The sequence below is a fragment of the Moschus berezovskii genome, chromosome 12, assembly GCF_049115385.1.
Source record: "Moschus berezovskii isolate FMDL1 chromosome 12, NW_MosBer_1.0, whole genome shotgun sequence".
NCBI lineage: Eukaryota > Metazoa > Chordata > Mammalia > Artiodactyla > Moschidae > Moschus > Moschus berezovskii.
In genome coordinates this window covers 77,060,454-77,082,397 of record NC_142471.1, presented here as the reverse complement: position 1 = coordinate 77,082,397, position 21,944 = coordinate 77,060,454, and the positions used below count along the sequence as shown (strand labels likewise).

Below are 21,944 nucleotides of genomic sequence, written 5' to 3'. Positions count from 1 at the left end.
ATATGGGAGAAGCCCTCTCCCAAGTCACTGAAGAAACAAAAAAAAATTCAGAAAGTATAATTCCAGCCAGCATAACAAAAGAATTTATGATTTTACTGTTCCCTTTGAAAAGTGAAATGTTTCAAATTTCTGACTGGTTTCTAGTTCACAAGTTGCTGTGTCTTACTTGTTACCATTATCAAAACAGCTCTGATCAACTTTCTGAATATGGTAGCTTAAAAACTTAAAAAAAAAAAATCAGCTGCAAGTTATTAATGTATTTCTTAACATCACTCTTTAATCCATTACCATTCACAACAAATAAAAGAGAATATCTTAAAAACAGCTGAAAATTTGTATTAACAATCAGAAATCAGAAAACAAATGCCAACCTGAGATCAATGCGTTCTTCAAAACCTGAACAAATGCTGGGAAAAAGTAGTAACCTTAGAGATAGGCCACGACCGTTATTTCCAAACTGGCATTTCAAGAATACAGTTTTATATGTCAGCTTTATGTTACATTTAAACCATCAGACAAAGCCTTTTTATTTCTCTGTGGTCTATTTTAAAATGCATATGCATAATTAAAACTTTTACAGTGTACCTGAGGTCCAAATTAGTATTTAAAAGATTTATCATATTCAGTCTAAGATCCTTATGTAGGTAGGGAATGGTCATTTACACAATTGTTCCTAATAATTCTTGTCACTGTCACACAGAAAACATAAACACTTAACAAATTCAAACTACGAACTGCAAGCTTGCTGAACGTCACAAATTGTACTCAATAGAGAAATCTCCTCAAATACATAGTAACAAAGTTACAAGGGCTACAGCATGTAAAGGTGACGGCAGAGATTAGCAACTAATAAACTGAGGTCTTTAAGACAATCTTTCAGGGTTGATGCTGTAAAAAATACTTGGTGACACAAGTGTACTCTAAGATTCTGAAAACCTAACAAAAAATAGTTTTAGATATAACTATCCATTACTCTTGAGTACTGAGTAACGAGAAGGTGCTGACATTTACGAAGAAGTGTACAATACTGCACAGGTGTAAGCTTAGATATAGACTGGTGGCACTTATCATGAGGGAGACAAATACTATACAGTCCACATCTGCAACCCAATTTTGCTTCAGCATCCCTAGAGACTTAGAAAACATTTTTTGGGTAGATTGCAAAACATTGCTTCCTCTTTTATTCTCATCACCCCCATTATAATATAAAGCAACAGACAAGAAAATCAAATCACCAACTGAAAGGGCTGAAAGCTTAAACACACACACAGACACACACACACAAAAGCACCTTCTTTCCAACTACTGAAACAGTATTCATTTCACCTGTTTGTAGATCCACACTAACACAATTACACAAACCCTCTGCTGATTTTTGAGAAAAAAAAAAAAAAGAAGGCAATTAATGGCTTGGAGTCATTCTTCTTCTACCTAGGACAGGAGGGGAGGGAGGTGGTACAAAACAATGGATACTGAGGGGCTGGGGGAAAATGGTTTTGTCCCGAAGCCTCCAGCACTGGGGGGACGGCGGGGGGGGGGGTGGGGGAAGGCGGAGAAGAGTACTTTTCCTCTACCCCTAAAAGCCTCCGCGGAAAAAGGTTGCCATCAGGCATGTCCAACAGAGCACTCTTGGATCCCTGCAACTCGCTTCACCAAGCAACACACCCAAAGCCGACTCACCACTCTTCACGGAACCGAGAGAAGACGGTGAGCGCGGTGGGCTTTGGGGAAGGGGCGAGGAAAGACTCCACCCCGTACCACTACCGCTGCGCCAAGGCCCCAGCCAACGATTCGCACGCCCACGGGGCGCCCCGCAGCCTGGGCCCGGTGACCCCAGGAGCCTAGTGGAGCGAGACTACCCTCCGCGCGCCCCCGGCCCCGGCTCTTGCGCCGGTTCGTCCTCGCCCGGGCGCTGTCCCGGCCGGCCGGCCGCCCGCCCGCCCGCCGCCACCACCGCAGGCCCGGCCCCCGGACACTGTCAGCCGGCCGGCTCGCTCTCGGTGCTCGGCTGCAGGCCCCACAGGAGGGTCAGCTCCCAGGGCCCGGGCCTCCCGCCGACAGCACCCAGGAAAACGGCGGCGGCGGCGCCTCCTAGGGCCCCGGCACCTCGGGCCTCGCCCCGGCCCCGCCGGCTCGCGCCTGTCAGGACGCGCGGGGCCTCCCCCTACCGACCGCCCGCCCGACGGACAGGAAGGAAGGCAAGAAGAACCGGGCAGCAGGCACCCTCCCGCCTCGGCGGCCCCCGGTTACCGTCAGGAGCCCGGACTTCGCCATCCTTTCCTCGCTCGCCCTCCTTCCTCCTCCTCCTTGGAAGCGACGCTGCCCAACCGCCGCCCCCCGCCCGCCCCTCCCCCACTCGCCCCGCCCCGCCCGCCCCTCCACACACTCTCGCTCCTCCCGCCCCGCCCCACCTCTCGAGCGCAGGCCCGTCAATCGCCGGGGAAGAGAAACAGGCGGGGCCAGGGCCGCCAACGCTGCCCAATCAGAGAGACGCACTGTCGCCAGCGACGCTACCCAATCAGAGTGCGGTATTGGCCAGCTTCCCTCTCTGCGCCCTTTTCCTTTCCTCTGCTCCTGGACGCCCTCTCTCCCGCCCACTGGGCGCCGCTGGCTAGCTGGGCCACAGAGAGAACCTCCAGCAGGGTAGAGTGACAACTCTCAAGCGGAAGTTACTGTTGACGCTAAGGCAGCCATAACTGATAATGGCAAAGGGAGTTTCCTGGCCTCCCGTCTCCTGTGTGACGTAGTTTTTCCTTCGCCCAGACTCACAGTTGCCCTGGGCAACAGTTGAGCCGTCAGCAAAGAGAAGTATCCGTAAGTAGGCCCAAAAAAGGACCAAAGGTGACCAGACATCCCATGTAAGACAAGTTAATTCCTATTCCGGACTACCTTCCCGGTTGCGGGATTAGAGAGAGCAGGTTTCCCGGCGTTTATTTTGCTGGGACGTCTGGTCACTTACCTAGGTGGACAGGAGTTTAGGGCTTCGAAAATCCCTGTCTTGCCTGGAAGTTGCATTTGACACTTCTGAATGGGGTCATGGCAGAAGGATGGGAATAGCTTGCGCCCCCCTTGCCCCAGGGAGTACCCATTCTGACAGGAGTCCAGAAGTGAGGTGAGTGTCCCTTGGTTCCGAACCGTGGGTCAGATCCGAGCGGGCCCCAGGGCCCTGGGAGACCGAGAGTCCCGGAGGAGAGCAAGGCTCAGAGTCGCTTCCGCTGGAAGAAGGTTTTCTTTCCGGGCTCGCCAGGCGGCGGCCCGCCCTCCCTCCGCCCCTTTGAGGCTCCCTGTGGGGCGAGGCCGCTCAACCGGCTCCCCTAGCCTAGCTGCAGCAAGTCGAGACGGGAGGGGCCTGGGTGCGGGCCGCCGGGCGGAGCCCCTGACTCTCGCAAAGTGGAACTCCTCACCACGCCGCCGCAAATTCTGTTAAGTACTTTCACCCCCTGACCTTTGAGGATGGAGAATTCTGAAACTTGAGGAAATCGTTTTACGTTCCCAGCTACAAAGAAAAAAAGATGGTTACCCACCACCGCGGCAACACCTCTAAGTCTTATTTCCCTACTTCCTGTCTTCAGAGGCTGAATTTTTCCCTTTGTTTCTCTGGTGAGAGTTTGTAAGCACTGACTGCCATCCTGAAAGAAGGTATACTGTCCTAATCCTGCAAGTCTACGGTATATTGAACAATTTAATGTTTGTGAATATTCGTATCGTGTTAGTTTTACATGACTGTTTACCACAAGTGTCTCACATTTACCTCATGTAGTTCCTCCTGTAGGTTTGAGTCAACACCTGTCAGTCATCTTCGTAATACCGGGTTGGATACCTAAAGCTGCGGGGAATAAGGATCAGGAGAACTTTCAGGTAAACTGAAAATTGTTTATATCCACGCTAGTCAACAACAAGGGTGCACACCTACATTCTTTGCTGAATTTCTTTTTATATTCTTAATACTTATTCTCCAGCCAAAATGGACTATTCTTGTTTCTAACAAGATTAATCACTGAAGCACCAACCTTTTGTGATTCTGTATCCATGTCCTAGTATCCTTGGAGACGTGTGTCCAGATTTTCCCCAGCAGGAAGTAATTTCCTCTGAGCTTACCTAGCATTTTTCTGAACCTCTTTTATGACAACCATTTTTTTATATGACAGCTGTTTGTGTTCTTAGCTTCTCTGCCTTGCGTGCGTGCTAAGTTGCTTCAGTTGTGTCCAACTCTTTGTGACTATATGGAGTATAGCCGGCCAGGCTCTTCTGTCCATGCAAAAATACTGAAGTGGGTTGCCATGCCCTCCTCCAGGGGATCTTCCCAACCTAGGGATCAGACTCAGATCTCCTGCATTGGCAGGCGGGTTCTTGACCACCAGTGCCACCTAGAAAGCCCAGTTTACTCCTAAATAGAATGGTTTGTATCAGATTTATCAGCCTAATATTTTACCCTGTACATGATATTATTTTGATAAATACTGAAAGATTGAAAATTGGGTGTCTCCTGGATGCCCAGTATGCTTGCCAGCAACTTCGGTTTTAGGGAATTTCTGTTTATCAGAATTTCAGCATAGTTCCTGCTACTTAACACGATTTCTTCCCCCAATATTTTATCAAAGAAATATTCATACATTAAAAGTTTAAAGACTGCAACAAACATTCATATACCTATCACCTAGATCCAACAGTTGTTAACATTGTGCCATATTTATTTCATTTCTTCTCGCACACTTTTTGTCATTGGGACAGTTGGAAATAGGTTGCAGATGCTTGTTGTTAGGTAGACATCTCTAAAATTCCCAACATGTATTTCCTAAGAATTCTAAAGTTCTCCTGGAAAACATAATATTATTATCACAATTAAGGAAGTTAATAATTCTATAGTCTTTAGCATCCAGTCTGTGTGTACATATGTTTTCCCATTTGACCCAAAAATGTCTTCTATACCTTCTCCTCCTTGCAAAAAAAACAAAACTCAAGATCCAGTCATGGTTTATGTACTGTATTTCAGTATTATAACTATTTAGCCTTAATCTAGAACAGTCCCACCATTTTTTTTTCCCATGTGACATTGTCATTTTGAAAAATTCAGGCCAGGGGTCTTTTTGATTGTCTCCTTTCTATTTCCCGTACATCAGAAGTTGGTCTGGAGGCGTGCATACATTCTATTTAACATTTTTTGCAAGACTACTTCAAAGTAAGAAAACTAAAAGTTTTCATCCTTTTCCAGTCATGATTAAATCTTCCCAAATGCAGCTACTCTTACCCATACCATGAGCTGCTCGTTAAATCCATCCCAGTTCTCAGCATACCACTTTCTATCATGTCCTACAAAGAACAGTTTAGCATTTAATCCTCCTGTCTGTGTAGACTGTATTAGTACCCTGCACTGGCAACATAGACTGTCTACCTTTTAATAAATTGTTGCTGCTACTTTGCCTTCACTTGGAGCTGATGCAATGACATCTACAGCAGAGTGTACTGATGTCAGCATAGTTTCATGAGTTTCATCTCCTGGCACCCTAAGGACTGTTGATGAAAGGTGTGTGGGCCCTGCAATTCAAATGCAGATGAATCTTGATGTTATCAAAGCAGATACTGAGGCAAGTACTGGCCATATGGCTGCATTCCAAATTCGGCAGTGTTATTTTTCTCCCTGAAATTCTCCTGCAAGTCTTAATTGGTCCTGGTGTTTCTGTGATAGCTTGTTGGTAGCATTCGTCAGAGCCTATTAAAAATTGCAAAATCAAGATTATACTTAGCACTTAGTACACGAAGAACATTCTATGTTCAGTGGATATACAGATGTTTGTAGAATTTACTTCATGATCACAAGAGGGAAACTCCCAGGACAGCCAAGCTTTTGTATGCCTCCTATCCTAGATTTACAGTGATCATGAAAGATAAGCAGAAGGAAGAAAATTCTCTGAGCGGGCAGACACTCTTAGATTGATACAGAATATTTTTAGTATTCGCATTGGAATTTAAGTAATGCACTCCATCAGTCACTTTTTTTGTGTAGAAAATTTGCTCATGTGGGACTGTAAAACAGTTTTAAGTTTATTCTAGATTCAAGTAAAGCTAAATAATATACCAATTAAGACCGCAGATTTTAGAATCAGACCTGGGTTTCAAGAACAGGGGTATTCATTAGCTGATAACTTTGAACAGTTTACTCATTTTGTTTCTCATCTATTACATAGAAGTATAAAACCTCAGGATTGTTGAACAGAGTGAGTCAAACACACATAAAATGCATTAGCATATTGTGTAGCACATGGTATATAGTCAAGTGTATGGTAGTTATTATTGGTAATGTCTAAAGCAGTCCAATCTGAGTATATTGTTGGCATTAAATATTTATTTATTGAATGAATGAATCTAAGCCAATGGTTCTCCAACTTTAATGTGGGGAATTTTACAGATTCTAATTCAGTAATCTGGGGAAGGCTCCAGAAAACTCTGTATTGTTAATAATCATCCAGGAGATTTTGATAAGGTGATCCAAGGGTTAGGCTTTCAGAAACACTGAGTAGTATCAAACAATTCTTTATTTCCCTTTCTTTGCATACTATTGAAGTAGCTACATATCTCTGATGCTGAGAATATAAAAGATACCTTTTTTTAATAAAGGCTTAACCCTTTTTTAAAGAGTTAATAGGTACTGTTTTTAGGACCACTTTTAGTACTGGATGTTGAAAAAGCAAAAATTATTAGTAAAAGGCATCTTGCGTGAGTAGGACATGTCATTTTCTACTAACTTAACAGTAGTATCTGCTACTGGAGAGTAACAGAGCCAATGGCATCATCCAGGTTCACTCCTGAAGAGCAGTTCCTGTTCTTAGGCCTAGGCACATTCCAGAAGCTAGACTCTGCACATATTATTCACATGAGTCTGGGTTAATTAGCCAAACTGAACATGTTGCAACATTTTTCTACTAGCAGATGCCAGATAGCGAAACAGAGTAGAATCTACTGTAGTTTCCAGCTACATGACATATAATGTTATTTGGCATCTCCACTTGAACATTATCAATCCAAATTAAGCACTCTGCTAGCACGTGGTCAATCATTTGAGTGAGAGAGCCTTACTACTTTGTATCTGCTGAAAAACACCTTATTTGGGGGCTCCTTCTCACCTTTTTCTCATGCTGGTTTACATTCAGAAATCTAATATGTGTTTGAAAATTTAGATATCAGTCAACCACACAAGTCTTGCATCAGACAAAAGACAAATTTTTTCATTTTTGTTCCTACCATTCCTCTCACCCCGATGAACAACCTACAGTAAGCATTCAGACACTGAGCTCTTCCTGTGTGCTAGGGCTGGTTAATGGCTTTATATGAATTATGTCATTTGATAAAGCATCTAAAGTCGGTGCTATTATAAACTTTTATTTTAGAGATAAAACCCAAGTTTAGAAAATTAAGTAATTTGTTTAAACGACTAATTTGACTCCAGACCCTTCTCTCAACTGCTACACTGTCATCTCTTTTTACCACCACCCTACCACTATTTGCCATCTTTCCATATCCTTGTTAGGTCATTATAGCCTCTCCCATAGCTTATACGACTGTGCAGCCACTTGTCTAGGCCTCCAGTCGTTGTTACCTTCCACACACATTGAGTCAGAACCTAATTCATGGTCTTTACCCTTCCCTCCTAGCTTGTCCCTCATATCTGTCCTCAACTTGAATTGATATCTGCACCATCTGCTCAGGCATGTTAGCTTAAAATCTCAGTCATCCTTGATCATTTTCTTATAACCCAAAGTGGTATTGGGGAATGGTGGAGGAGACTTGAATCTCAACTTCTTATATCTTTAAATACCTCAAGTATCTTCTCCTCATACTGTTCAGTATTGCTGATTTTGTTCATACCCTCATCATCCTACCTAAACAATTAATAGCTTCCTTACTAATAGCCTTGCCTCTAGTGTCTCTTCTGTTTTTCCTTTTGTTTAGAATATGTGTCTCCAAAAACAAAATATGTCATATTTCTACTCAAAGCCATCCAGTTAGCTCCCTCCTGTCTATAAAGTTCAAACTCCAAGGCATGCCATTCAAGGCTGAACGTGAACTGGCCTCCACCTGGTTGATCCTACCATGATATTTGCACTGTACATACATTGTAATCTAGCCATTCCTCCAAGTTTTTTTTTCAAATGCTTCTTTCTTTGAACACATTGTTCACTTTATCTGGAACACCCTCCCTTTGCTACACAGCCACTTCTTTGGATAGTAAATCCCCATTCATCCTGGAACTAGTTCCAATGTCCTGTGTAATAATTATTCCTCAGAGATCACCACTTTCACCTGTGCAGAGCCAAGTTATTCATGGTTTTGGTTTCTTAAGGCACAACAGATATGCTTTTATTAAAGTATGTTGCATTGAATTGTAATTGTTTATTTACATGTCTCTTCCCCCATCTCACCTCCCCCAGATTCCTCAAGAAGAACAGGTTCTTATCTACTATATCTCCCACGTTTAGCTGTGATTGGTACATTATAGACAATTAGTATGTTGTTGAAAGAAAAAAATCTGGATAGGCTAGGTACATAGGATCTAAAACTTCTCTTCCTAATTTTACATTTATTTTCCACTCGAAAGGAATAATTTCCTTGTCACCAAATAGAGCATGCTTTCCTACTCCAATCTTTTTTAAAATTTATTTTATTGAAGTATAGTTTATTTAGAGTGTTGTGTTAATTTCTGCTGTACAGCAAAGTGACTCACATATATATACATTCTTTTTCATATTCTTTTCCATTTTGGTTTATCACAGGACACTGAATATACTTCCCTATGCTACACAGTAGGACCTTGTTGTTTATCCATTCTTTATATAATAGTTTGCATCTGGTAACCCCAAACTCCCAGTCTGTCCTTCCCCCATCCCACTTCCCCCTTGGCAACCACAAGTGTGTTCTCTGTGTGTGTGTCTGTTCGTTTCATAAATAAGTTATTTGTGTCGTATTTTAAATTCCACATATAAGTGATAACATATTGTACTTGTCTTTCTCTTTCTGACTTCACTTAGTATGATTGTCTCTAGTTGTGTTCATGTTGTTGCAGATGACATTATTTCATTCTTTTTTATGACTGAGCAGTAGTCTATTATGTATGCATACCACAACTTCTTTATCCATTCATCTGTTGATGGCAATTTAGATTGTTTCCATGTCTTGGCTATTGTGAATAGTGCTGCTATGGACATAGGGGTAAATATGCTGAAAATTTTGTCCTTTGAAACTTATCATAAGTTTAAACTTATAACAGTTTATATATCTATCTGGAAATGTGTAAAAGAGTATCTAATTTTTCTGCCTAGTTTTTCAAAATCTCTTTGGGGTTATGCAAGGATAAAATTTGAGGACCACTAATATACATTCTTAAGTTTCAGAAGGACACTCTAGTGCTCTTGTCCAGTCCTACTCCCATAATTTAGTTTGGTTGTCATAGTAAATCTAGGTTGGTCCTCAGACTAAATCACCCAAGAGATTTTTAACTTGTCTAAGTTATATGACTAATTTATGCTATCAATATGTGTATGATTGACTTAACTAATCCTGCCTAGACCTAAGTGCCTTTCAGTTTTCACTCAACTTAGTAAAATAACTTAGTAAAATGTTTCATGACAAAGATTTGGTTTCCCTCTGAGTTCTGCATTAATTTTAGACATCTAGCTCAAATGGCTACAACGGGTTTGCTTCTTTTATCATGATTTGAAATGCACTATCCATCAAAATCATTATTTGTGGGGAAAATTACAAAGTAAAGAAACTGGGGGAGAAGGAAGCAACAGGTTATTTTCTAATTACCTGGACCAAAAACTTCAAAAATTGATTGACACTGTATTCTCTCAGCATTAAAAGTTTGCGTTGTTAGTGTAGGAATTTTAACTTTTGCAATTTAATGTTTTCTCTAAAAAATATGCCTTGACAGTCTTTATCATTTTGAAATCTGTCAGTACTCCACTGTATGGTTTTTCCATAATTTATTTGACCTATGATATATGCCTGAATGCAGTGTCCTAATGAACATTCTTACTCTTTTATGCAAAGAAATAGAGGAAAACAATAGAATGGGAAAGTCTAGAGAGCTCTTCAAGAAAATTAGAGATACCAAGGGAACATTTCATGCAAAGATGGGCACAATAAAGGACAGAAATGGTATGGACCTAACAGAAGCAGAAGATATTAAGAGGAGGTGGCAAGAATACACAGAACAACTATACAAAAAAGGTCTTCATGACCCAGATTATCACAGTGGTGTGATGACTAACTTAGAGCCAGACATCCTGGAATGCGAAGTCAAGTGGGTCTTAGGAAGCATCACTACGAACAAAGCTAGTGGAGGTGATGAAATTCCAGCTGAGCTATTTCAAATCCTAAAAGATGATGCTGTGAAAGTGCTGCACTCAGTATGCCAGCAAATTTGGAAAACTCAGCAGTGACCACAGGACTGGAAAGGTCAATTTTCATTCCAATCCCAAAGAAAGGCAGTGCCAAAGAATGCTCAAACTGCTGCACAATTGCACTCATCTCACATGCTAGCAAAGTCATGCTCAAAATTCTCCAAGCCAGGCTTCAATAGTACGTGAACCATGAACTTCCAGATGTTCAAGCTGGATTTAGAAAAGGCAGAGGAACCAGAAATCAAATTGCCAGCATCCATTGGATCATCGAAAAAGCAAGAGAGTTCCAGAAAAACATCTACTTCTGCTTTATTGACTATGCCAAAGCCTTTGAGTGTGTGGATCACAACAAACTGTGGAAAATTCTGAAAGAGATGGGAATCCCAGACCACCTGACCTGCCTCCTGAGAAATCTGTAAGCAGGTCAAGAAGCAACAGTGAGAACTGGACACGGAACAACAGACTGGTTCTAAATCGGGAAAGGAGTATGTCAAGGCTGTATATTGTTACCCTGCTTATTTAACTTATATGCAGAGTACATCATGAGAAACGCTGGACTGGATGAAGCACAAGCTGGAATGAAGATTACCAGGAGAAATATCAATAACTTCAGATATGCAGATAACATCACACTTATGGCAGAAAGCAAAGAACTAAAGAACCTCTTAATGAAAGTGAAAGGGGAGAATGAAAGAGTTGGCTTAAAACTCAACATTCAGAAAACTTAAGATCATGGCATCTGGTCCCATCACTTCATGGCAAATAGATGGGGAAACAATGGAAACAGTGACAGACATTATTTTTGGGGCTCCAAAATCACTGCAGATGGTGACTGAAGCCATGAAATTAAAAGACACTTGCTCCTTGGAAGAAAAGTTATGACCAACCTAGACAGCATATTAAAAAGCAGAGACATTCCTTTGCCAACCAAGGTCCGTCTAGTCAAGGATATGGTTTTTCCCATGGTCATGTATGGATGTGAGAGTTGGACTATAAAGAAAGCTGAGCACCGAAGAATTGATGCTTTTGAACTGTGGTTCTGGAGAAGACTCTTGAGAGTCCCTTGGACTGCAAGGAGATCCAACCAGTCCATCCTAAAGAAAATCAGTGCTGACTATTCATTGGAAGGACTGATACTGAAGCTGCAAATCCAGTCCTTTGACCACCTGATGTGAAGAACTGAGTCATTTGAAAAGACCCTGATGCTGGGAAAGATTGAAGGCTGGAGGAGAAGGGGACGACAGAGGATGAGATGGTTGGATGGCATCACCAACTCAGTGGACATGAGTTTGAGCAAGCTCTGGGAGTTGGTGATGGACAGGGAAGCCTGGCGTGCTGTAGTCCATGGGGTCTCAAAGAGTCAGACACAACTGAGCAGCTAAACTGAACTGAACTCTTTTATCTTTACACATTCATGCTTTGTTTCTTTAGGGATTACTACTAGTAGTAGAATGTTTGGGTCAAAGAAAACATACATATTTAGTTTTGGTAGATACTACGAAATATTTAAAGATACTAAAAATTATCCCTCTAAAAATGCTGTACTGACAAGCCTGCTCACCAATAGGGAGTGCCCAGTTCCCTATACGTTCCCTATCTGTATATACTATCAGGCATTTTGATTTTTTTGCAATCTCAAAAAACATATACCCCAAAATGAGGCCACAGTGATTTTCACTTTATGAGGCCATAATGATTTTCCTATTTAAAGTATAATCACCACAACTCCCAGCACTCCTAAATCCCCTTGAACTATTTTAGTTTCTGTAACACTAACTTAAAATAGCATTGTTATTTGTTTTTCTCCCTATACACTAAAGAGCAAAAGTTTTTTTTCTCTTTTATTCACTAATGAATTGTTCCTGGCACATGGTGGACACTCACATATTTATTGAATGATGTGACACTTGTATAATATACATGAATTTCATCCATAGCTGGTATGTTTCCTTCTTGGGTCTATATGTCCCTATATGTGTGTGGTATTACAGACATCTTACCTTACCAATTAGAAAGTACCCTCAGAGATAGCCACACTCTGTAGGGTGCATTCAGTTCAGTTCAGTCACTCAGTTGTGTCCAACTCTCCGCGACCCCATGAATCACAGCACACCAGGCCTCCCTGTCCATCACCAACTCCCGGAGTTCACTCAAACTCATGTTCACAGAGTCAGTGATGCCATCCAACCATCTCATTCTCTGTCGTCCCCTACTCCTCCTGCCCCCAACCTTTCCCAGCATCAGAGTCTTTTCCAGTGAGTCAACCCATCGCATGAGGTGGCCAAAGTATTGCAGTTTCAGCTTTAGCATCAGTCCTTCCAATGAACACCCAGGATTGATCTCCTTTAGAATGGACTGGTTGGATCTCCTTGCAGTCCAAGGGACTCTCAAGAGTCTTCTCCAACACCACAGTTCAAAAGCATCAATTCTTCGGCGATCAGCTTTCTTCACAGTCCAACTCTCACATCCATACATGACCATGGGAAAAACCATAGCCTTGACTAGACGGACCTTGGTTGGCAAAGGAATGTCTCTGCTTTTTAATATACTATCAAGGTTGGTCATAACTTTCCTTCCAAGGAGTAAGCATCTTTTAATTTCCTGGCTGCAATCAGCATCTGCAGTGATTTTGGAGCCCAAAAAAATAAAGTCTGACACTGTTTCCATTGTTTTTCCATCTATTTCCCATGAAGTGATGGGACCAGATGCCATGATCTTTGTTTTCTAAATGTTGAGCTTCAAGCCAACCTTTTCACTCTCCGTTTCACTTTCATCAAGAGGCTTTTGAGTTCCTCTTCACTTTCTGCCATAAGGGTAGTGTCATCTGCATATCTGAGGTTATTGATATTTCTCCCGGCAATCTTGATTCCAGCTTGTGCTTCTTCCAGCCCAGCGTTCCTCATGATGTACTCTGCATAGAAGTTAAATAAGCAAGGTGACAATATACAGCCTTGACGTACTCCTTTTCCTATTTGGAACCAGTCTGTTGTTCCATGTACAGTTCTGACTGTTGCTTCCTGACCTGCATACAGGTTTCTCAAGAGGCAGGTCAGATGGTCTGGTATTGCCATCTCTTTCAGAATGTTCCACAGTTTATTGTGATCCACACAGTCAAAGGCTTTGGCATAGTCAATGAAGCAGAAATAGATGTTTTTCTGGAACTCTCTTGCTTTCTCCATGATCCAGCGGATGTTGCCAATTTGATCTCTGGTGCCTCTGCCTTTTCTAAAACCTGCTTGAACATCTGGGAGTTCACGGTTCACATATTGCTGAAGCCTGGCTTGGAGAATTTTGAGCATGACTTTACTAGCATGTGAGATGAGTAGGGTGCATTACACCAGGCAAAACACCCATGTTTGGCTATTAGCAGGCCACCTGGAGAAGGATAAAAATGCTCCTTCCTACTCTGGGCTCCCTGGGCAGTTGATTATCAAGACACTGTAGGCTTGGCAGTGCCAGACAACCAACCAACACCTTGCTTATTTTAGCCCTTCCCTTCCTGTTTCTCTCCTGCCAATGCCTAGGGGAACCTCAGAACAAGAATCAGCCCCAGCAAAGTAGACACTCCACCCAGGCAAGTGACGGCACTGATCTTCCCCACACCAGGTCCAACCCATTCCCTACCGGGCCTTTGGCTCCACACCCTTCCCAGTAACAATGTCAGCTTAATCAGAGAACTAAGGTTTCGTACACCAAGCTACACTGTTTTCTTCAATCTAGATTTTGAATGTGAGAGGTGTAGAGAAGAGAAAGCAAAAGATAGTGATTAAATTGAGTAACTAGAGTTGCTATTCTAAAACAGCTAAGATTTAAGTATTTGTTCATCCACCATTTTAGCATTTTGGTGATTTAAAAAATTGATGATAGAAAAACTCTTAAGATGCTATGCACTTCCTTCACATTTGTCAACATTTATAATGTCTATCCTCCCTTTCAGTGTAGTGTCAGATTTGCACCAAATAAAGGCTTAAGGAATATTTTCATTGTGCAATCTTTGAGAGGTAGTGTTTCTTATATTCAGGCTAATCAGAGATCTGCAATGTTATTACCCTTCAACATAACCTGGAAAAAGAAATGATCACTAGTACCACTAGCAGGCCTAAGCAACCGGAGGAATGTGTCAGAAGGAGAAGCAGCCGTGCATTCTGAGTAAATTGCATCTCAGATTCTAGATAGTGTGATGCATTGCTTTATTCCTGGTCCTTTCCCTACTTTATCTTCCTTCGCAGACAGAGCAGAATAACTTTTGATGACAGTTCTGGAAAGCAGATAGAGTTTCCTCAGGAACTTTAGATCTTTCAGAACAGGAATTTGAACAAGAAGGGGGAAAGGCTTGGTGGATGGAGAGTAGGAAGCTTTTATTAGGAATGCCAAAATAGTGGTAATGGGAATAAGACCAGCCGCAGCTTCATTTTATTATAAATAATTTGCAGTGGGTGGTAAAGGCAGGCACCAAGCCAGCATCATCACATTATAGATAATAAATCTTCTGTGGTGGTGTTGTGAAAGATATACAGTAAGTTGCATCAGTGTGGCAAAAAATCACAAAATGGGTGGGACTGTCTAGAGAAGCTTCTGTATTTGGAAGGGGATCATGCTAAAAATTACAGTCCAGAACACCTTGAATATACATAGCATGGCATAAACTGGGATGTAACACTGGAAACATGTCACTAGCCAGAGATGACATATACACTGGGACCTCACATGAGGGTATTCACTGGCACTTCAGCATAGTATTAATATATTTGTATTAGAGAAAATAGTAAACTGAAAGCACACCTCGCTTCTGGTATTCAGGAGCCAGTTTCACCTGTTTGTGTTGCTTCCTTACCAATTGCAGCTGTGTAGCCAGTAACTGATCCTTAAGTTGCTTTTTGTCATTAAAGCAGAAATTGTTTGTTAGCTATTCAAAGAAGTGTGAATGTTAGGCAGTATTTGCATAGTACTGCCTCCTTTCCGGAGAAGGCAATGGCAAGCCACTCCAGTACTCTTGCCTACAAAATCCCGTGGATGGAGGAGCCTGGTAGGCTGCAGTCCGTGGGGTCGCTAAGGGTCGGACACGACTGAGCGACTTCACTTTTACTTTTCACTTTCATACATTGGAGAGGGAAATGGCAACCCACTCCAGTGTTCTTGCCTGGAGAATCCCAGGGACGGGAGCCTGGTGGGCTTCCGTGTGTGGGGTCACACAGAGTCGGACACGACTGAAGTGACTTAGCAGCAGCAGCAGCAGCAGCCTCCTTTCCCTAACAGCCTGGCATAGGCCACCTCCCAAATGGTCTTGTCTTTTAACATCACCTACCACTCAGGAGATGCTATCAGCTGCACATAAATTCTTTTGTTTTCCCTCTGTAGATACCTACTAGATAATTTATCTTTGCCTGAAAAACTTAAGCCCTACCAATTTTCACTAAGGGGATAAATTTAGAACATGCAGCCTTCCAGTTACCACCACCACTGATGAATGAAAGTTGACAAGGTGTGCATGCTTACATGAACTATCTCAACCTTGTTTCAATGGAAAGACTCACAGGTAATTAAAAGGAAAATTATGCAAGGATAGGATAGTTCATTTTCTATACTCATTATGATTTTACTTCTTAAACTACAATGGAAATATCTCAAGTAATATGCTTTGGGTATTCATTCTTGAATAATATTTGTTTTCTCATTGAAGGACGAGACCATATCCAACACTTCAGATATGGCAGAAACGAAGTCAATGTTCCGGGAAGTTCTTCCAAAACAAGGTATCTAAATCACAAATACTTTGGTCGTAGAATATTGTTTGCTGCTTTAGTCGTTCAGTTGTATCTGAGCCTCTTGCGACCCCATGGACTATAGCCTGCCAAGCTTCTCTGTCCATGGGATTTTCCAAGCAAGAATACTAGAGTGGGTCGCCATTTCCTTCTCCAATATTATAAACAGTGTCATATAGCAGACTCAATAGCTAGACATCTTGTAACTATTTTGTGTTATATATATACCACAGATACTCTCCACTTTTGCTATGCTTTTGTCATGAGTAGTTTGTAAAGGAGTACTCTTGCTTTTTTGCCCCCAGTAAAAGGACGTAAGATGATGGTTTGTTTCTTAAATGTAGAAATCCTATTATTCTCAAGATTTGTGGTAACAATAAGAAATTCAGTGACAAAAATAGCACCATAATTTACCATAATACTAAGGTCTGAAAGTGAGGGAAAAGAAACCTATATCAAACAATGTAACAAAAGCTGAAGGTTTAAGATAAACATTCAGTAATTTGAATATTCATGTTAATACCATACCTTACTAGGTACTTGATTTTCCATTTGATTGAAGTATATAGTTGGTTTACAACTATTCAAGTGTATAGCAAGTTTTATATACAAGTTATACATACATACTTAATTGCCTTTTGTTTTTTTTAGGTTCTTTTCTCTTATAGGTTATTACAAAATACTGAGTATAGTTCTGGGTGGTATATAGTAGGTTCCTGTAGGTCCCTTTTGTTTATATGTTCTATATATAGTAGTGTGTGTATGTTGATCCCAAATTCCTGTTATCCCTTCTGCACCTTTCCCTTTTAGTAAGTTTGTTTTCTATGTCTTTTTGGTCTGTTTCTGTTATATATTTAAAAGTTCATTCGTATTTTTTTTAGATTCCACGTATAAACGATATCATTGTCTGACTTACTCCTCTTAGTATGAAAGTCTCCAGGTCCATCCATGTATGTTGCTACAAATGGCATTATTTCAGTCTTCTTCATATTAATATTCCACACACAATCTTCTTTATCCATCTGTAAGTGGACATTTAGGCTGCCTCCATGTGTTCAGTTCAGTTCAGTCACTCAGTCGTGTCCGACTCTTTGCGACCCCATGAATCACAGCACACCAGTCCTCCCTGTCCATCACCAGCTCCCAGAGTTCACTCAAACTCATGTCCATCCAGTTGGTGATGCCATCCATCCATCTCATTGTCTGTCATTCCCGTCTCCTCCTGCCCCAAATCCCTCCCAGCATCAGGGTCTTTTCCAGTGAGACAAATCATCGCATGAGGTGGCCAAAGTATTGGAGTTTCCGTTTTAGCATCAGTCCTTCCAATGAACACCCAGGATTGATCTCCTCTAGAATGGACTGGTTGGATCTCCTCGCAGTCCAAGGGACTCTCAAGAGTCTTCTCCAGCACCACAGTTCAAAAGCATCAATTCTTCGGCAGTCAGCTTTCTTCACAGTCCAACTCTCACATCCATACATGACCACGGGAAAAACCATAGCCTTGACTAGACGGACCTTGGTTGGCAAAGGAATGTCTCTGCTTTTTAATATGCTATCTAGGTTGGTCATAACTTTCCTTCCAATGAGTAAGCGTCTTTTAATTTCATGACTGCAGTCAGCATCTGCAGTGATTTTGGAGCCCCAAAAAATAAAGTCTGACACTGTTTCCATTGTTTTTCCATCTATTTCCCATGAAGTGATGGGACCAGATGCCATGATCTTTGTTTTCTGAATGTTGAGCTTCAAGCCAACCTTTTCACGCTCCTCTTTTACTTTCATCAAGAGGCTTTTGAGTTCCTCTTCACTTTCTGCCATTAGGGTGGTGTCATCTGCATATCTGAGGTTATTGATATTTCTCCCAGCAATCTTGATTCCAGCTTGTGCTTCTTCCAGCCCAGCGTTCCTCATGATGTACTCTGCATAGAAGTTAAATAAGCAGGGTGACAATATACAACCTTGACGTACTCCTTTTCCTATTTGGAACCAGTCTGTTGTTCCATGTCCAGTTCTAACTGTTGCTTCCTGACCTGCATACAGGTTTCTCAAGAGACAGGTCAGGTGGTCTGGTATTCTCATCTCTTTCAGAATGTTCCACAGTTTATTGTGATCCACACAGTCAAAGGCTTTGGCATAGTCAATGAAGCAGAAATAGATGTTTTTCTGGAACTCTCTCACTTTCTCCATGATCCAGCGGATGTTGGCATGCGTTTCTCCATGTGTTAGCTATTGTAAATAGTGCTGCAATGAACCCGGAGTGCCTTTCTTTTTTCAAATTGCAGTTTGCTTCAGACACATGCCTAGGGATTGCAGAACTATGTGGTTAACTCTATTTTTAGTTCCTTAAGGAACCTCCATACTGTCCTCCATAGTGGCTGCACAAATTTGCATTCCCACCAACAGTGTAGGTGGGAATGTATGTATAACTTGTATATAAAACTTGCTATACACTTGTATAGTTGCTTCCGTGGTGGCTCAGCTGGTAAAGAATACGCCTGCAGTGTGGGAGACCTGGGTTCCATCCCTGGATTGGAAAGATCCCCTCGATAAGGGAAAGGCTACACACTAACATCGGAGAAGGCAATGGCAAGCCACTCCAGTACTCTTGCCTAGAAAATCCCATGGATGGAGGAGTCTGGTAGGCTGCAGTCCGTGGGGTTGCTAAGGGTCGGATACGACTGAGCGACTTCACTTTCACTTTTCACTTTCACACATTGGAGAAGGAAATGGCAACCCACTGCAGTGTTCTTGCCTGGAGAATCCCAGGGATGGGGGAGCCTGGTGGGCTTCCGTCTATGGGGTCACACAGAGTCGGACACGACTGAAGTGACTTAGCAGCAGCAGCACGCACTACAGTATTCTGGCCTTGGGGTTGCAGAGTCGGACACTACTGAGTGACTTTCACTTTCAACACTGTAGGAGGATTCTCTTTTCTCCACACCCTCTCCCGCTTTTATTTAGATTTTTTTATAATGGCCATTCTGATTGGTGTGAGGTGATACCTCATTGTAGTTTTGTGTTTCCCGAGTTAGCTTCTTTTCATGTGTCTTTTGGCCATCTCTTTTTTTAGAGAAATGTCTATTTAGATCTTCTGCCTTTTGATTGGGTTTTTATAGAGCTGTATTAGCTATTTGTATATTTTGAAAATTAATCACTTGTTAGTCACATCATTTGCAAACATTTTCTCCCATTCTACAGAATTGTTGTCCTTTTGTTTTATGGTTTCCTTTGCTGTGCAAAAGCTTTTGAGTTAAATTAGGTCCATTTGTGTATTTTTGTTATTTCCATTACTCTAGGAAATGTATTCTTCTGCTGTCTCATTTTCTCTTAATTTGTTTTTATGTATATGGAAGGTTATTTATGTTCCTTGACCTTGGAGAAGTGACCCTTTGTAGGGGATGTCCTCTGTGTCCCACCCAGCCTTACACTCTCATCACCCAGCGGTCCAGGGACCAGCTAGTCCCAGGGAAGGTTCTGATCTGTTTGTGAATTCAGTTCCCAGGTTGCTGGATGCTAGTTTTCTTGCTTTTGGAGTCTACCCCCTGGTGGTTGAGCCAGGTCCAGAGGCTTGTGCAGGCTTCATGGTGGAAGGGGCCTGTGCTTGCCCACTGTTGGGTAGAGCTGTCTTGGTTCTCTAACGGACAGTGCCGTATCAAGGGGCGTGAGTAGAAGTGGCTGTGGGCTCAGGAAGTCTTTAAGCAGTCTGATGGCAGGGAGGGGACGTTCCTGCTTTGTTGTTTGGCCTCAGGGGTCCCAGCACTGGAACCTACGGGCCATTAAGTGGCAGTAGGTCTCGGTGCCAGATGGCAGCCTCTAGGACAGCTCATGCCAATGACCGTTCCCTAGTGTCTCCACTACCCGTGTCCTTGTCCTCACAGTGAGCAAGTCACCCCACACCTCCCCAGCAGACCCTCTTAAGACCAGTAGGTCTGACCCAGGGTCATATGAAGTCACTGCACTTTCGCCCTGGGTCCCAGTGCATGCAAGCCCATGTGTGTGTCCTCTAGGATTACAGCTGCTGTTTCCCCCAGTCCTGTGGCACTCCTGCACTCAAGCCCCACTGGACTACAAAGCCAAGTGCTCTGGGGGCTCTTCCTCCTAATGCCAGACCCCCAGGCTGGGGAGCCTCATGTGGGACTCAGTCCTATGGGAGAACTTCTGCAATATAATTGTTCTCCAGTTTGTGGGTCATCCACCTGGGGGATATGGGATTTGATTATATTTTGAGTGTGCCCTTCCTACCATCTCGTTGAGTTTCTTCATGTCTTTGGATGTATCAGCAGAGTATCTTTTTCGGTAGGTTTGCGTCTTTTTTGTCGGTGGTTGGTCAGCATTCAGTTGTGACTCTGGTGGGCTTCTACCCTGCCATCTTGTCCCCCCTCTTATAAGTATTTTTATGTATGTTGTATTTCCTTCATTTTTTTTTTTTTTAATTCAACATCTGACACAAGAAGTTGTGTCCCATGGCAACTTATAATTTTAGGTAGAAAATTCAAAACCTTTCTCATGAACTTCCTAGTATTAAGTGATGCTTTTATATTTTTATATTAAAGATATGTTACAAGGATAACTATAAGAACAAGAGATTTTAAATAACAATGTATTAAACTTTTTAACTTCAAATCCAAACTACCAAACGGCTGTATTTATCTCACTCTGATTTTTATTTCTTTTTAAACTTAGGGCAGTTGTATGTAGAAGATATAACCACAATGGTGTTATGTAAACCCAGACTTTTACCATTAAAATCTCTGACTCTGGAAAAACTGGAGAAAATGCAGCAAGCAGCACAGGATACAATTCGCCAACAGGAAATGACAGAAAAGGAACAACAGAAAATAACTCACTGAACAACGGCAAGTAACTCACTGAATGATAACTAGCACTTCTACAGAACACCCTACACATTTCTATTAACAAGAGCTGAAAATAATCTGCATCTGTATGCTGAAAACAGTATGTATCCCTATAAAAAAACCCGATTACTAAAATTTGGATTGTGAATTTAAACACTGGTTTTATTGAATATAAGCAATTTTAAAACTTTGAACCCATATTTTATTTTTAACCCAAGCTTTTCAAACTACAAATTACTGTTCACCATTCCTATCACTTTTCTAGATAACATTCTTAGTTAGGCACAGTGAGTAAATGCAACTTTTATAGTCATCCTGTACATGGTTTTAAAAACTGAATTAAGCTTTTTAATTATACTGACTTTAAGGACTTACCTTGCCACCTTTGTCCTCCAGGTATCAAAATATAATCAAAACCCTAAAAATGGAAATTAATAAGGACTTGAAAGAGCCCATGAAGTAAAATGAACATAAATTTGGAAGTTTTATTTCTAAAAGACTGTAGCTAGACCTGTAATGGGTATATTCCTAGGAATACCTTTGTAAATTCTGAATATAATTCTTGGTTGGTTTGCTGCAGTTGGTAATAGACAATTTAAATTAGTATGGACCTTGAGGCCTTGCTGAGTAATTAGGCTCTGCAAAAGAGGTTAGAAATGTGATCTTCCCTTAGATAACTGTTAGCAGTAACTTCTATTTTCTCATACACTGACTAAATGTAAAACTTTTGAGTCTTTGAAAAATAATTTTTATAAACACAAGCATTATTTGGTAATAGAACTTAATGATGAAAGGTATATACGTTTAGAAATTTCATTAAGTTCTAGATAAGATCAAAAACAAGGAAGTGTGCAAGTATTTCCCAAGTATAATATTAAAATAATTTATTTACTACTGTACTCTTGTTTTAAAAGTTTGCCAGGAGCAAA

At 41.6% G+C, this 21,944-nt stretch overlaps 2 protein-coding genes across 9 annotated transcripts in view; one reads left to right on the top strand and one right to left on the bottom strand.

Annotated features, from left to right (window-relative positions):
- SHOC2 (SHOC2 leucine rich repeat scaffold protein) overlaps window positions 1-3,095 on the bottom strand; it is a 96,187-nt gene extending 93,092 nt beyond the window's left edge. Inside the window, exon 1 of one of the 3 annotated variants that reach the window (XM_055424668.2) lies at window positions 2,960-3,095. The gene's annotated coding sequence lies outside the window, so the exon portion shown is untranslated. Of the gene's footprint in view, window positions 1-1,680; window positions 1,859-2,250; window positions 2,341-2,959 lie in introns of those variants that run through there. The other 2 variants (XM_055424669.2, XM_055424670.2) reach the window with 2 other exon arrangements.
- Window positions 2,792-21,209, top strand: BBIP1 (BBSome interacting protein 1). Of its 6 annotated transcripts, none has more exons than XM_088842325.1 (4): window positions 2,792-2,814; window positions 3,761-3,858; window positions 16,081-16,153; window positions 20,843-21,209. In XM_088842325.1, exons 3-4 carry the CDS (start codon window positions 16,108-16,110, stop codon window positions 21,007-21,009), a joined length of 213 nt encoding a protein of 70 aa, XP_088698451.1. In that variant the 5' UTR covers window positions 2,792-2,814; window positions 3,761-3,858; window positions 16,081-16,107; the 3' UTR covers window positions 21,010-21,209. The 6 variants fall into 6 exon arrangements, with proteins under 6 accessions (XP_088698451.1, XP_088698448.1, XP_088698450.1 ...); XM_088842322.1 differs by lacking the exon at window positions 2,792-2,814 and adding an exon at window positions 2,974-3,112; XM_088842324.1 differs by lacking the exon at window positions 2,792-2,814 and adding an exon at window positions 2,975-3,112 and having other exon boundaries at window positions 3,773-3,858.
- The last annotated feature ends 735 nt before the right edge of the window (window positions 21,210-21,944 follow it).

What these genes read in the sequence shown, in the direction of transcription:
- BBIP1 (XM_088842325.1), top strand. Translation starts at nt 16,108, where the DNA reads ATGGCAGAAACGAAGTCAATGTTCCGGGAAGTTCTTCCAAAACAAG. An exon ending in GGAAGTTCTTCCAAAACAAG is followed by an intron (nt 16,154 to 20,842) that starts GTATCTAAATCA and finishes TTTTAAACTTAG; the next exon opens with GGCAGTTGTATGTAGAAGAT.